Genomic DNA, 14,280 nt, shown 5'->3' with positions numbered 1-14,280 from the left:
TCGCCCTCGGTCTGCAGCTTGAAAAGATTAAGAAAAATCACTTTGCTGACGGAGACACGGTTCAGAAAAATCGAACATCTCCAAATCCGATTCTTGCTTTCGATTGTATTCCTTAGATTAACCAAAAGGACGTCACGTATATCATTTATACAATCCAGCATAACCTTTGCTATCCTACTTCACCATGAAGATCTACAACAACAAAAGGAAGGCAAACTGAGATCGCCTTCCTCCACACATGCAATGTTCCGGTCCTATCTATGTACATCTTGATTTTCTTGCCTAGGGGGTTCCGCTTCCGCATAAACTTGTCCCTGCTCTCTCACATCTCTGAACATAGAAATAAGGGAATTGAGGCCGCCTTCAGAGGACGCCCCTCCCAAGATCCATAACAAAAGCGAACTGAATGAATTCATACCGCCGGGGTTGGGACCATTCTCTGCTTGATTCAGGTCAGCTTGGCCCGGAACCTGAGGGTTTCCTACCCTGTCTAGGTTGTCATTACCTGACTGTTCTTGAAGCCCGGGAACTTCTGCTGCATTTGATGGCACCACTGGATTGGATCCAGATCTCAGCCCAGGTCCAGGTGCCAAGTCAGAATTAACAAGGCCGGGATTTCTTGTGTTCAATCTTGTGATCTGTACAGTTGAGGCAAGGAACGTTGAGGAGGTAATGTGGAAATCTGGGTTTTGCTGGAGCTGAAATCGCCGATTTTGGATAAACCTCTGTAGAGTTGGTACCTGCAAGCAGTGCACCGACATAATAACAGATTAAACTTCGACTAATTAAGGCTATTACAGATCTCAACAATATAGACCACACTCAAATCTTCTGTAAATGATTTATTCTGGTAAAAGTTCTTCCGGTTTCTTTTCCAACGAATAACAAGAATTTAAACACAAATATTTTAACACCCGTGAAATGTAGCACACATACGCGTGCACATCTACCATCTGAATCTAGGAACTTCATTATTCATCTGCTCAAACAAGCCGTGCAAGCAAAGGGAACCAACTGAGACTACACTTGCAAAGCCAACTGAGGCTACCATTGTCATTCAAAAAATATTTTCATCTATACAATAAGCCAGGCCCAAAAAGGGAAAATTCTACACAATAAGGATTACCTCAAAACGGTTCCAGAAGTATAGAATGAGATGCAGCATAAAAGCGGCAGCCGTAGAAAGAGCCAAATAAGAAAAACCTGCAAACAGTTTGAAAGCAGAATTTTATCTAGAAAATGAAAAATAGTTTCCATCTACTAGTAAAATAAGAAGTAATACGTACCATAAGCATAGGAAAAGAAATAGATGTGGAAAACCAGAAAGTAGATCAAAAAGAAGCGGGGAAAGAACTTCATAGAAATGGGCGTCCGGACACTGCAAGAAGGGCAATCAAATGAAAAGAGCATGGCACAAATTAGAAATTTGGCGAAAGTAGGGTGTGCACACAGGAGGGAAAATTAGCCTCGAAGAGGTGCCATTATATAATCCTTTTCTAACATCATATCTTAAGCCAATTTAATCAGCTGACTCACAACATCAAAGCCCTTGATCTAGGAAATCTACTACAGAGATCAAAAGAGTGCCAATTACAACCTAACCCTGCCTCAAAATTGTTTAGCACTAACTTTCAGGTAATATTTTATCCATATTAAGCCTAGAACTACCAACCTAAAATAGGCCCACACACCAGAGTCGAAAGAGCAACAAGTTGAGCAATCATCACATTGTCTAGACCCCATATTTGATATATCTTACGACTAACATAAGGTCTAATGAAAATATGAACTCATGCATTGATTAATGACAGCACGACTCCCCATCACATGACCTGTGGAAAGGAATGAGAGTCTCAGAGTGAATGACTTTTGAAATGAAACGTACTCATTATGTGTACAGGCATGGGCACCCAATAATTTTCATGCCACTATTTAAAAGGGAGAGAGCGAAACCTGATCAGCGTGAAAAGTTCACTCAACCAGACAAGTATGAGGACCATAAAAGCCAACAGTTGATCGTCATAAAACTCGAACAGAAAAAATAATATACCGATCATTATCTGCAAAACCAATAATAGTTTCACATGAAAATACATTAGCAAGTAAAAATAAGTAAATGAATAAATAAAATCCAAAAAACTCATCAACTGGGTACATATTGTGTTGATGGTGAACAAAAAAGATGTACACTTACCGGCACAAAGACAAGTGATTCAATTACATGCACAAAAATTAACTGGAAAGTTGGAAGCTGATGACGAGCGTGGTGTTGAAGCTGCACTGCAATAATTTGACAAAAGTAAGCACCAAAATATAGAGGCAGGATAAGGAGGATGTATGACGCACTGGGAAACAAAATGATACTCATCAAAGCAGGGAAACAAAATGGATGATGTTTTCGATGAACAAAACCTTAAATTTGATAATAACATGTGAATAAATGCTATTTCTGGGTTTAACGTCAAAATACAATTAAGAGCTTCATCACATACATTATTTCATTGTCTCAAGGAGGGGACAGAAGAAAACATTAATGGAGGCAAGTATTGTGAATGGAGCTAGCATCAGCATTTTGCTTTATCCAGAATACACAAATTAACACAAACCTGTGAACTTCAGCATGCGAGTCTGTGTCTCTCTCAATGTGAAAGACACAGACATGGTGGTTGTAAAGAACACAAAAAGAGACATCATAAGCACACCACATTTTGTCACCAGGTAGTCTGCAAAGAAACCAAATCAAGCCAGAACTTTTCTTAACATAATGCATATATTATTGGAAAAGAGTAAAATAAGTTTTTAAGACTTATTTTTTTTCATAAATACTTGATATTTTTAGTTAGCCTAAGGTCCCTGATATGTAGCATATTTTTCTTACGAGTGTCCTCAGTTGATTGTTTGGCCAAATTTAATTCCATAAAGTGTGTTATAACATCCTTACTTTTACAGTCTTTTCAAATAACCAAATTAACCTTTATTGTAAAACCGAAAGTACCACAGTTTTAAACATCATTACATACATTCCACATGTCCGCCTTTTATAAAATGTCTTTTCGGAAAGCAAAATTCAAGATTTATGAATCAAGACCCATAATCAATATTACGAAAATAAATAAATAGAATAAACTAATGCAACTGTTGTACAGCTACTTCAACCAAACCATCCAAAACCCTACATCGCAATTGCCACCTAGTGAAAATTCTCTGCTGTCTTGCAATCACTTTCCATAAGTTCAAACCCATGTAACTCTCCTATGGCTCCCAAACTAACCCCCATCCCACAAACATTATTCCTCCAAATACATTACAGATTGAAATTTCCCAATATATCAGAGACTCGGAAATACATTAATACAGTCAAGTAATGTTGTACCAACTTAGTTCTTAATGTAGTGATACTTGTCTTCCCAAAATTGACAGAGATTAAAAGTTTAATCCCCCCCCCCCCCGGCCGCAGCCCGATCGATAAAAGAAAAAACAAGTATTCTCGTGCTGTCACAGGTGCTTTACAGAAAAACAAAAAGGTTTCTGTAGGACATTATGTATTCTTTGTTCTTTGTGTATTTGAGAAGTAGATGCACTATTTTTCAACAAAACATGAATTTGATTTTATATGCCTCAACAATAAGTGCTTCCCAGAATTGCAAATTTCACAAGAAATGGCTGATGTAAAAGAAAAGCCATGCCATCTTTTAATTATATGTGAAGACTGAAGAGTCATGTTTACAAGATGAAACAACATTGCACAAGAATGGAAATAGAAGGCACAATCCAACAAACCTCCAAACCTTGCAGGGCCTTGTGGCGGTTCTTGTGCATAACTAAGATTAAAAAACTCCTTTGTCTGAAAATTATAAAGATATCCTGCAATGTGTATCATAACAAGCTTAGGCACAAGTCGTGAAACTCACTCTCAAGTGGCATTTTTGCCTTTAATTTAATTAATGCTCTCTTCCAAATTCTTAACTTATTTAAGAATACAAGATATTGAAAGTAAAAAGGAAATTAACGGCTAATTTACCTTGTCCAGGTGAACTCAATAAACTATTTATTAAAATAGTATCATATCCAACAAATCTGTTAACGAGTAGCTGCTGCCACCTGGTGATTTAACGTAAATAAACCACAACAATCAAAACACATACTAGTTTACAACTCCCATATGCTTATTAACAACTCAAATTTACAAATCCATATAACCACGATATATCTTACATGTATAATGTTATTATGAGAAAGGAAAATGATTGTAAAAGGTGCACCATAAATATCCATTGTTGACCAATTGCAAAATATTTGCACATATCAGCAATATATTCACCAGATTCCTGAATTATTGAGCTATATTCAATCCCAACCAGGCTAAGTTAATAAGATCTCCTAAGTGTCACATCTTACTGAGAAATAATTTTCAAAAAAAAATTGTTATTTCAGTAACAACCTATTCAAGCCTAAAGAAAAGTATGGCTATTATCTATGCATACAACATAGAAATATATTAACAAAAACAACAATAAAAATTGCAAATAAATAAATCAGAATATTACTGATTAAAAACAAAAAAACACTCCTGCATATGACAGGTAAGCTGTAAGATGTTTGATTTAAGAAATACAACAAAGCCAATGCAAAGAACTGATGCTACATTTTTCACGCTACAAGCACTTGGGTTAAGTTAACCTTGATTTAATGTATGGGTTCTAGACAAAAAAATTCTCTACCAAAATCAAAAGCACGCTACCCAAACCAATATATGTAGTTATTTTGTGGAGATAATATCATTACCTGTTCCCAAAACAAGAATGCCGAGCTGATATGCTAATGTTTACAGCACGAATATTATGCTGAGACCTGACACTTTCAGGTAGTAAGAAATAACCCTACAAACAAAATTGACAAAGACATTAGAAAACTATCACAAAACAAGCTTCTGAAGCCAAAACCTGTGCAGTCCAACTCATCAGAAAGTTCGGGAGATACGAGTGGAAATAAACTATACCGCTGAAAATTTACCTTTTCCATAGTGTATAAATAAGTCGGTTCAAAAGTTTTGCTTCTGATCTCAAGCCACTGCACTGAAACAGATTCAAAACAAGTTGTCAATAACAATGACATTCAGTTCTCATAAGTTCATGAAAGGCTGTTGAAAACTGATACACTGAACAAAATGTTCCAGTGCAATCCTAATTGGTGAACTTTTATAATGGCTATAAAGTAACAACAACTAGAAACATGGGTTCAGATATCATGTTTCTTTCCTAATTGCTGCCCCTGGTTCCTGCAGCCAACCCCAAACACAACAGGACAATAAACATCCAATGACTGAAAAGAAAAGGAAAGCCCCTATAATACTTAGATAATGATGCCTAAAAGAAGGTAGGGGACCTAGCTGTGTCAAAAATAAAAGTATATATAGTTGAAATCTCTCTTACTAGTAAAAAGCAAAAACAAAAAACGAAAAAAAATAACTGCACAACCATTGCTTTACACAGCAGGCAGCAATCAGATAAAAAAGCAAAAATCCTCCTTTTTGGAGTACACTACAAGTGGTACAACAGCCTCCCAAATTATCTTTAGGAAAAACACTTATAAATGATTTTTCACCAAGCTCCTCCAATGGCATGACTTTCAACATAAAAAGCAACATCCTCATACATGAACATAATATCCAGTCTCCAGACAACTTGCTGAAAATAGCATTCTATACCTTTGTTTTGTATTCAATCAAGCATTTGCAACCAAATCACAGAAACAGCATTCCAGATTTAAATACTTTGTACAAAAATGTCAAAAAAATCAGCGTCCAACCTATGCAGATATTCTTTTTTTCATTACCATTGACAAAGAGACCAAGACAGGATCCAAAAAACAAAGGTGGAAAATGGTTTGTGCTCCTTTAATTATTAAACTGTAACACTCGGTTTAAATGCACTATGCAAGTAACTGTTTTTCTTTTCCCGGATGAAAAAGTAAAATAGAACAAGCATGGGTGTATGGAATCCAACATGATGTTATGCAATGAATAGTTAAAAGGATAGTCAGCAACCTGCATACAAGTTAAGCCTGTCCAAATGAAGTATGCGCAACCACTTGGGAATATCAAGATCTAAATGTATCCCTGCAATGTTCTGCACTTCAAAATAAAAATCAGTATAAAGGAACTCACACTAAAATACAAGAAATCAAATAATGTTCACACAAAGCATGTTCTTATAATCCGTTTCCAAATATGAAATTGGTCAAATGCATGAGAGAGAGAGAGAGAGAGAGAGAAACTGCAAGCGGCACCTATTTCAATGTTAAAGGAATCAGCACGTAGGTTGAAACTACAAAGAAAATTTAGAAGGGGAAGAAAGGCTTATTCAAAATCCTTCAAATGTCAAGGTAAAGTGGGGTTACAAGGTGGATAGAGCCATTTTTTCTTTTTTTAAAAGACGAGACGTGCACATGGCAATTTCAGTACTGATAATCTTCAACATGAACTAGATGAGATCAAAGGTACATGGACCTTGAAACATAACATACTGCCATTATTGATAATCACAATCTTCCAAAACTACCCTCTATTAGTTTGATTTTGTAGGTCCCTTTTGAATCAATAATAGTAATTTGGAAGTTTACTTACGAGAGATTATATTCACACACCCCAAATTACTTCTCCCACACCCTTTTAATTTTTTAATATTTTCTACACACCACTAACACTTGATAAAAAAATATTAAAAAATTAAAAGGGTGTGGGAGAAGTAATTTGGGGTGTGTGAATATAATCTCACTTTACATAATTATGCAATGCTCTTAGAATATGGGCACCTATTTTGGGACACCTAAAAACAAGGGGATGGAGAAAATTTGAGACACAGGGCAATATATAAATTTCCTACTATGTCAAAGAAATTCACATCAACATATTAAAAAGCACATAGAACACCCTATAAGATAACAGTAACAGTAGAAAGTAATAACATAGGTACAAAGTATAGAAACCAACCACAAATCAATTTATGCAGACTGGTTTAATCCAATGATTTTGGTAAATAGAAAACAGGGTCAAGAATATTTGTAAGTTCCGAGCAATGTTTTAAAAGGGCAAGGCGTAGGCAAGGCATTTCAGGATAGCCCCACCTAGGCGAAAGCCTTGAGGTTCGCCACACGGGACCTAAAGTTTTTACTATATATATATATATATATATATGTACATGTATATACATTAATATATATATACATATATATATAATAGAATACTTTGTACAACAAATATACTTTGTCATTCAAAAGTGCACAAGTCATGGACAAGTTTAACTCACAAACATACAAAAATAAAAAAGAAATCATTCATCTAAATATGGTACACATACATCCCCTGCCCACACTCTTTCCCTCACTACACTCTCACTTTCCCTCTTCGCTGGGTGGTGGCAGTGCTGCTCAGTTGGTGGTGTTGCGTGACGAAGAGAATGGAGGGTTTCAGTGTTTCACAGAGAAGAAGAAGAACACGAGGCTTCGAGGACTCAAGTGTCAAACGAAGAAGACTGAGAAGAAGTTTTATAAAAATAAAATAAAAACGCCATGAACGCCCTAAGGCGAGCATCAGCCACCTAGGCACGAGTCTACCACGTCTAGACGAGTTTTGGCCTACTCCCACTGGGCAAAGGCATTTTCACCCCCGCCCTGCCTCCAAAGCGACCTAGGCATGCCTCAGGCGCGTTTTTTAAAACAATGGTTCCAACTTCCAAGGATAACTATAATTCGGTTGTTAACATTCAAATGCCTCAGTCTACTTACCCACAAATTTCCAATGACATGTGTTCCATGTTTCTGAAGGACCGACAAGAGACGGGAACGCATTTTCCACAGTTTGTTAAAGTAAGTAAGTGCTGCCTTAACTGTCTCTTTCATACGTAAAAGAAAACTACTATGCCTCTCCTTTATTTCATTTTTGACAACTGCATCATCAAGTGTTACCATAGTGTTTGGGCTATTGGGAGAGCCATCCGTCTGTTGATCCACAACTTCAGTATCAGTCTTCAATGCCAACTTACCCCTCCTAACACCAGAACCAATCCAATTCAACCAAAATTTTGCAGCAAAAAATGTCAATCCATCTCCATCTACATTAGCAAATTCTAATTTATACATTACAGATTTTGTGTCTGTGCCATCATATACCACATTGGTGAATTCTGACTCATTCTGCGACCACAGCCCTGCACTAGTTATCTAAATGAAAACAACAAAAGTTAGGATATTCAAAGATGTCAGTTAGGCCACGATAAGAAACAAACTCAAGTCCACCTTAACATGCAACCTTGTCCAGGAAAGAAAAGCAGACCATTAGAGCTTCAAAAGATATTTAAAATAAGTACATCTGAAGTTATCCAAAGTAATAAATAATACTGAGTACAAAATTTGAACATAGGTCTAGCACAGAACTGAAACTATTATATCAACCTTTTTTCACTATAATCACAAAACTAATCACAAAACTTAAAACTAAATAAACCAAGGGACTTCAGAAAATAGAGTCACTTCAGTTCAGAAATTCTGATAGCTTTGCATTTGTTCTTATTAAGCAACAAAATGGAACCAAAGGCATCAATACGATTTACAACAAGCTTTCTGAGAGCACGCAAATATTCAAATGTTTGAGAAATAGAAGACAAGACATACCTTAATTTGAATAATTTGCGCTTGTGTTGTTTCAACGCCAGAAAGTTCACTTGAACAGCCAGGCTTCAAGTGCAAGAGAATCATAGTTAATCCAAAGGCTCACAAGATACGATGGAGGAAAATTACAAATTCAACGACGAAAACACAAAGCAGATCCTAAACCAATTACCTAAGCATTTCCGTGAAAACTAAAATGATCAGAACTTAAGGGTATGGGGGATTAGTTTCATGGAATCGCGATTTATGAAGATACAAGTTTTCCCGACACTCAAGCCCCTCTGGCTTTATATCAAAATCTACACTACACGAAGTTGATTTCAAATATGAAACATGATAAAAAAAAAACCAAAACACAAAATCTGTAGGACACTACTGATAACATCAAGGCTATTTGAATAGAAACTCGACCGCAACTGATCGTCTATTCAATTTCAACTTTATAAAGACACTTGCAATCAAGAGGACCAATAAATATGAGCTCACCCACCCATGTTACTGTGAAGTATGAACTCACAAAGTAAAATCCATATCTGCAAAGCTAAGACCTAAAATTGATCAAGAATTTACACGAACGGAACTCAAATTGAAATGCAATTGGTGAAGAATTTACACGAACCAAGCTCGAATTGATCAAAACCCTAACAGATACAAAACTATTAAGACAAATGTAAGCACAAATTGCAATTCTCCAGCTGAATTTCAAAGTCAAAAACCCTAAAACAGCATAAAAATATGTACAAGGAAGTAAGTAGGGAGAAGAGAAACCTGTTGAACGTAATTGGCGTGCATAACAACGAGAATACAGAACAAGGTGATGGCAATGAAGAGGTAGATATACTCCAAAGCAGCTCTCACTTTCGGCGTCAGGATCTGCGAGAACCGCTCTTGTACTCGGATGAAGGTCTGCTCCGCATCCATGTCTTCTTTTCCTTTTCTCTCCGATATTTCGATCTCCTTATCTACTCTCTACATAATGTGAGAAGTTCAGGATTGAGAAACGAGGATTTTCCCGAGAAAGTGATGGAAAACTGATTACGTCATTGTGTTTGAAGGAATGGGTAATCTGACTTTTCTCCCTTCTTCTAACCCATCTGGGCAAAACTGGTTGTGTTTGCGACTTTCATGTCAAATTCCTCATCGTGTCGTAGTATAATTTAAATCCAAATTTGACCCCTATATTCATCAGTGTAAAAAACCAAAAGAGGATAGGAAATTTTAACGAAAAATTCATTATTTATTTTAAAGAAAAATTATATTTTTATACTAAAAAATCAATTCTTGTACTATTCATTCTACTCTTTATTTTGTTCTTGTCGTTAAAATTTAAAGTTTTTCAAATCTTTTTTATTAGTTTTCCTAAAAAAATAAGAATAATTAGATGTAAGACTAATTTCGTAGTCAATGATTTTTTTTTTCAACATTTTGTAGTCAATGATTAGATCTTTGAGGTTTCATTTATCAATTTAGGTTCTTTTACTTTTAATTCATGTTTAAAATTTGAGGATGTCACTTTATACTACAATTTAGTGGTATTCCTCTTCACTTGTAAGTAAGAGATTTTTTGTTCAATTTTCGTCAAAAACAAATTTGAACCATATTATTGCTAGCTCATACCCTCCTTTTAATGTAAATAATATCGTTTGTTTAAAAAAAATATATCGTGGAGTAAGGGTGAGATGGTGGTCCCTGAGTTCTTTGTACTAGTCCGTGATTTTGGAGCTGGTGGATTGCATACCATTATTAGTTACTATGGTGTGCGGAATTCAAACCAGCATACAATGTTCTTCTAGACGAAGGACTTGATCACTGTTTCGGTAATTCGAGATAAGGGTTCGGCTTTGATCCACCTGGAAAAGTAATTATTTGCTACTATTAGATATTCTTTGTTGCCTTTGGCCTTTTAAGTGACCAACGAGATCTATGCCCCATGCAGGGTGTCGAGCTCTTCTGCATGTTGATGGTTCATCGGTGTATGTCTTTGATACTCGTTGCATGTTTGTGCACAATCTAAAGGCATCTTGCCTTATAGTTGGCCAATAATAATGATTCCAAGGACATGAGGTGTTGGGCAGGATGGTTTAAGTGTTCGCTTTTCAACGATTTCAACCTTGGCGAATTCAATGGCCATTTTGCTCAGCTGATGATGATACCTTCTGCTTCTGGAATGAGATGTAACTAAATTTGTGGATGGTAGCATAGAAGCTTGCCTTCCTTATAGCGAAGGCTCGACATTAATTGAGTTGCATATATACTTACTGCTGCTAGGAAAAGCCCCAACTACTACTTTTGGAAGCCAAAGCGGCTGTGGCCGGAATTGGTCGTTTTAGGCCGGCTCCCTGCCTTTGACATCCATAGAATTAAATGATGGATTAACTTGGTAAATGTGTGGGTTGGACTATGTATGTGGATGTTGAGAGTAGCGATGGCAAATCAATCTATTGGGTTGTTAGTGGGTATCTGTTAAGGCATGTTTAATTTTATATCACCGTAATATAGAGGTGAGATTGCAGATGTGATGATGGTGTAAGGTGAAATCAAACTAAATAAGTTTTAATGGGTACCCATTGACAACGGAATGAGTTCATTTGCCACCTCTAGTTGAGAGTGTGAATGACATATTTAGAAGGAAAAAAAAAAAAAAAAAAAAACTTTGCATGTGCTTTAGAAGTAGTTGAACTACTTTTCATATTGTCAATTAATTTTATGATGAAACCTCAACTTTCTACAAGGAGTTTTGGCCTTTTTCCTTTCAGTGTACCAAAGAATTAAATTGGTAAAGCTAGCTAGCTTTAGTTGTTAAACTAAGGGGTGTGTAGTCAAACTTGGATTTGAAATGATTTTAAAAGATTTTAAAATCCTAGTGTAGTCAACCAATAGATTTTAATAGATTTTTAGAATCCATGTAAATTTAGATGTAGTCAATGAAGATTTTAATAATCAGTTTTAAAGTTCATCCAAATCTAGATGTATTCAAAAATTAAAGATTTTGTAGGATTTCATTCAATTATGGATTTTGTCGGATTTGAGAGGAAAAAATATATATAACCAAGATCAAATTGAATCCTACCTCGCACCATAGGATTTCAAATCCAAAAACCTAGTTGAACGACTCCTCTTCTTCTCATTGCCAGCCACTTTCTTTGCCTTATCTTCTTCCTTCATTTTTGCAATTTTTTCTTCAATTTTTGTTGTTGGGTTGTATCATTTTATGCGATTTTTTCTTCAATTTTTTGTTGCCGGGTCGCAATTTTTCCTTCATGTCTGCAGTTTTTTCGTTGCTGATGGGCCCTCCTGCTAATTGATGTTGTTTGTGCGGCATGGGTTCATGTGTTGAGAGCATGTCTGCTTCTTTATGCTTGTTTTTTTTTTTTGTACCATGAATGAATTCGTTTAATTAATAAATATTAAAAGTACTCCTAGACAGTGGCGAAGTCAGAAATTGACGGAACGAGGGGCGAAGTTAAAAGAGTGCAAAGTTCAAAAGAATAACAACAATCAAATCCTTTTATATAGTAATGTCTTCCATAATTTATCAATAGAAACAAAAAAGCAAATACATCTCTCTCAATGTAAACAAACATGCCATCATTCAACGATTGATCTCCCATTTTGTTACGCAATGGTGTTTTCACAATCTTCATAGCAGAAAAAGCTCTTTTCACTAAAGCGGTTGTAATTGGTAACACCAAAACTAATGTAGGAAGCTTATACACTAACATATAGCTTGCATACCTCCCGGTCTTCACGAACTCCTTTGCAAGATCACAAATTCCTCTTAATTATGAAAACTCACTATGCATCTCCACATTTAATTACTTAATCAATGTGTGATATATGTTTTTGGCAGGCGTCGTCTTGTTTCCTATAAACTCCTACCTCATTTCAACCATCTAAAAACCTTTACCTGCATGATCAGAATCAAACATTAATCTCACCACCATTCACCACCAATCCACCACGAATCCACATCACCACCACCGCCATCACCGCTGCCCGCCAATTCAGTTCTCTCCCCCAACCCTTCAAACGCACCACCAAATTCGACCCCAAAACCCCCCAATTCCCCCAGTTTAACACCCCAATCCTCGATCAAAACCCTAATTCTAAATCAAATCCAACAGGCCAATTCAATCCAACCTTCTTCACAATTCCTACCTCGAGAAGCCCCAGATCATCAAAATTGATCCTTTTCGCGCCACCAGCCAGCCAATGCACCGGAACAGGGAGGGGCTGAACCAATCTAGTTTCCAACGAGGGGAAGGGCTGAACCTTTGCTCTAGGTGTGTTTTCCGGTGAAGGGGGTGGCGATCGCCACTCCTCGCCCTCGCGTGGCTTCGCCAATACCTAAATACATAAGGTGACAACGAAAAGGATAAGAATAAAGTGGGGGAGGAAGTAGGATTGGAAAGGGGTGCACTGGGGATCTTTGAGGAGTTGGGTTTATGTGATAATCTAGACTTTTTTTTTTCGGCTCCAAAGGATGCAGCTCCAGAGCATGAACAACTTCATTTGATTAGATTTATGACCTAGATACATTTATCACTATTTAATTTATTTGATTGTTAAGATTTAACGCTACAAAATCTTTCAAAATTCATATAAATCTGTTATACGAATCTTCTCAAATCTTCCAAAATGTATATGAATTTTGTAGAAATCTATATAATCCTATGAAATCCATCACGTATCAAAATCTATTAAAATCCTCTCAAATCCAAGTTTGACTACACTCCTCTAAAGTGTTTCGATTTCATTGTAAATGTAAATGTGAATTGTTTGCATCTCAATTATTTCAACCGTGATGTCACTCAGTACTACAGTATGGTGGTTTCTTCGCTTAGAAGTGAGATATCTTAGGTTCAAATCCCATGAATGGCGAATTCGATACCAAATTAGGCTGCCCATTGTGTGACTTAGCCATACTCCCCATTTTCCTAGTGTAAAAATATGATGTATTAAAAAAAAAAAATTCAATGTGATTTTATGTTGCTATCTTGATTTGACTTTTGATTATAAACAGAGCCTTGGCATGCTTTATACAAGGAAAAACGATTATGTTCTACGGATGAGGATCCCATCCGGATTCAAATGGTGGAGATTCTAGGGATCTTCACATCCTAGTCATTCATTGTACATTGTGCAGTCAGTTTTTGTCATATACTATTTGTGTGTAATTTTAAATAAAAAAATTAAAATGATTTATGACCGCACGATATATGATGAACGGCTAGGATGTAAGGATTCCTAGGATCCCCACCATTTGAATTTGGATGGGATCCAAATCCATGTTCTACATTAAGCAAGAGCTTCCTATGCAAAGTAAAATGCATAGAAATCAAAAGTAAAATGCAAGTCAATTGGATAGTTAATTATTCGATGGTTGTTTTATTCACGTTTTAAATACAATTCATATACTGAATACTTTCTAAAACTATTTTTCAATTAAATTCATTTTAATACACTTCTCGTACTTTTCATACTACCCTAACATCCCACACTTTTATATATTCCACATTCTACATGTACAACCCACATCAATCTGTATTTTGTATACAGCGGCAGAGCCAAAGGCACACCAAAAGTGGATGAAAAACCTGAAAGAATAAAAGC

At 36.1% G+C, this 14,280-nt stretch overlaps 1 protein-coding gene across 4 annotated transcripts; it reads right to left on the bottom strand.

Moving 5' to 3' along the window:
* Window positions 1-60: 60 nt before the first annotated feature.
* Window positions 61-9,812, bottom strand: LOC126601992 (membralin-like protein At1g60995). Of its 4 annotated transcripts, none has more exons than XM_050268764.1 (15): window positions 9,436-9,812; window positions 8,671-8,733; window positions 8,138-8,220; window positions 7,966-8,047; window positions 6,047-6,128; window positions 5,014-5,075; window positions 4,786-4,880; window positions 4,022-4,101; window positions 3,781-3,864; window positions 2,607-2,723; window positions 2,195-2,280; window positions 1,954-2,060; window positions 1,287-1,378; window positions 1,127-1,203; window positions 61-740 (listed from the first exon to the last, which is right to left on the bottom strand). In XM_050268764.1, the coding sequence occupies exons 1-15, from the start codon at window positions 9,586-9,588 to the stop codon at window positions 255-257; spliced, it is 1,749 nt and encodes a 582-aa protein (XP_050124721.1). In that variant the 5' UTR covers window positions 9,589-9,812; the 3' UTR covers window positions 61-254. The 4 variants fall into 4 exon arrangements, with proteins under 4 accessions (XP_050124721.1, XP_050124720.1, XP_050124719.1 ...); XM_050268763.1 differs by having other exon boundaries at window positions 7,786-8,047; window positions 9,436-9,811; XM_050268762.1 differs by having other exon boundaries at window positions 7,786-8,220.
* Window positions 9,813-14,280: the final 4,468 nt, after the last annotated feature.

Source organism: Malus sylvestris, chromosome 15, assembly GCF_916048215.2.
Source record: "Malus sylvestris chromosome 15, drMalSylv7.2, whole genome shotgun sequence".
NCBI lineage: Eukaryota > Viridiplantae > Streptophyta > Magnoliopsida > Rosales > Rosaceae > Malus > Malus sylvestris.
The sequence above is the reverse complement of the archived record's forward strand: the minus strand, read 5'-3'. Positions and strand labels throughout refer to the sequence as shown.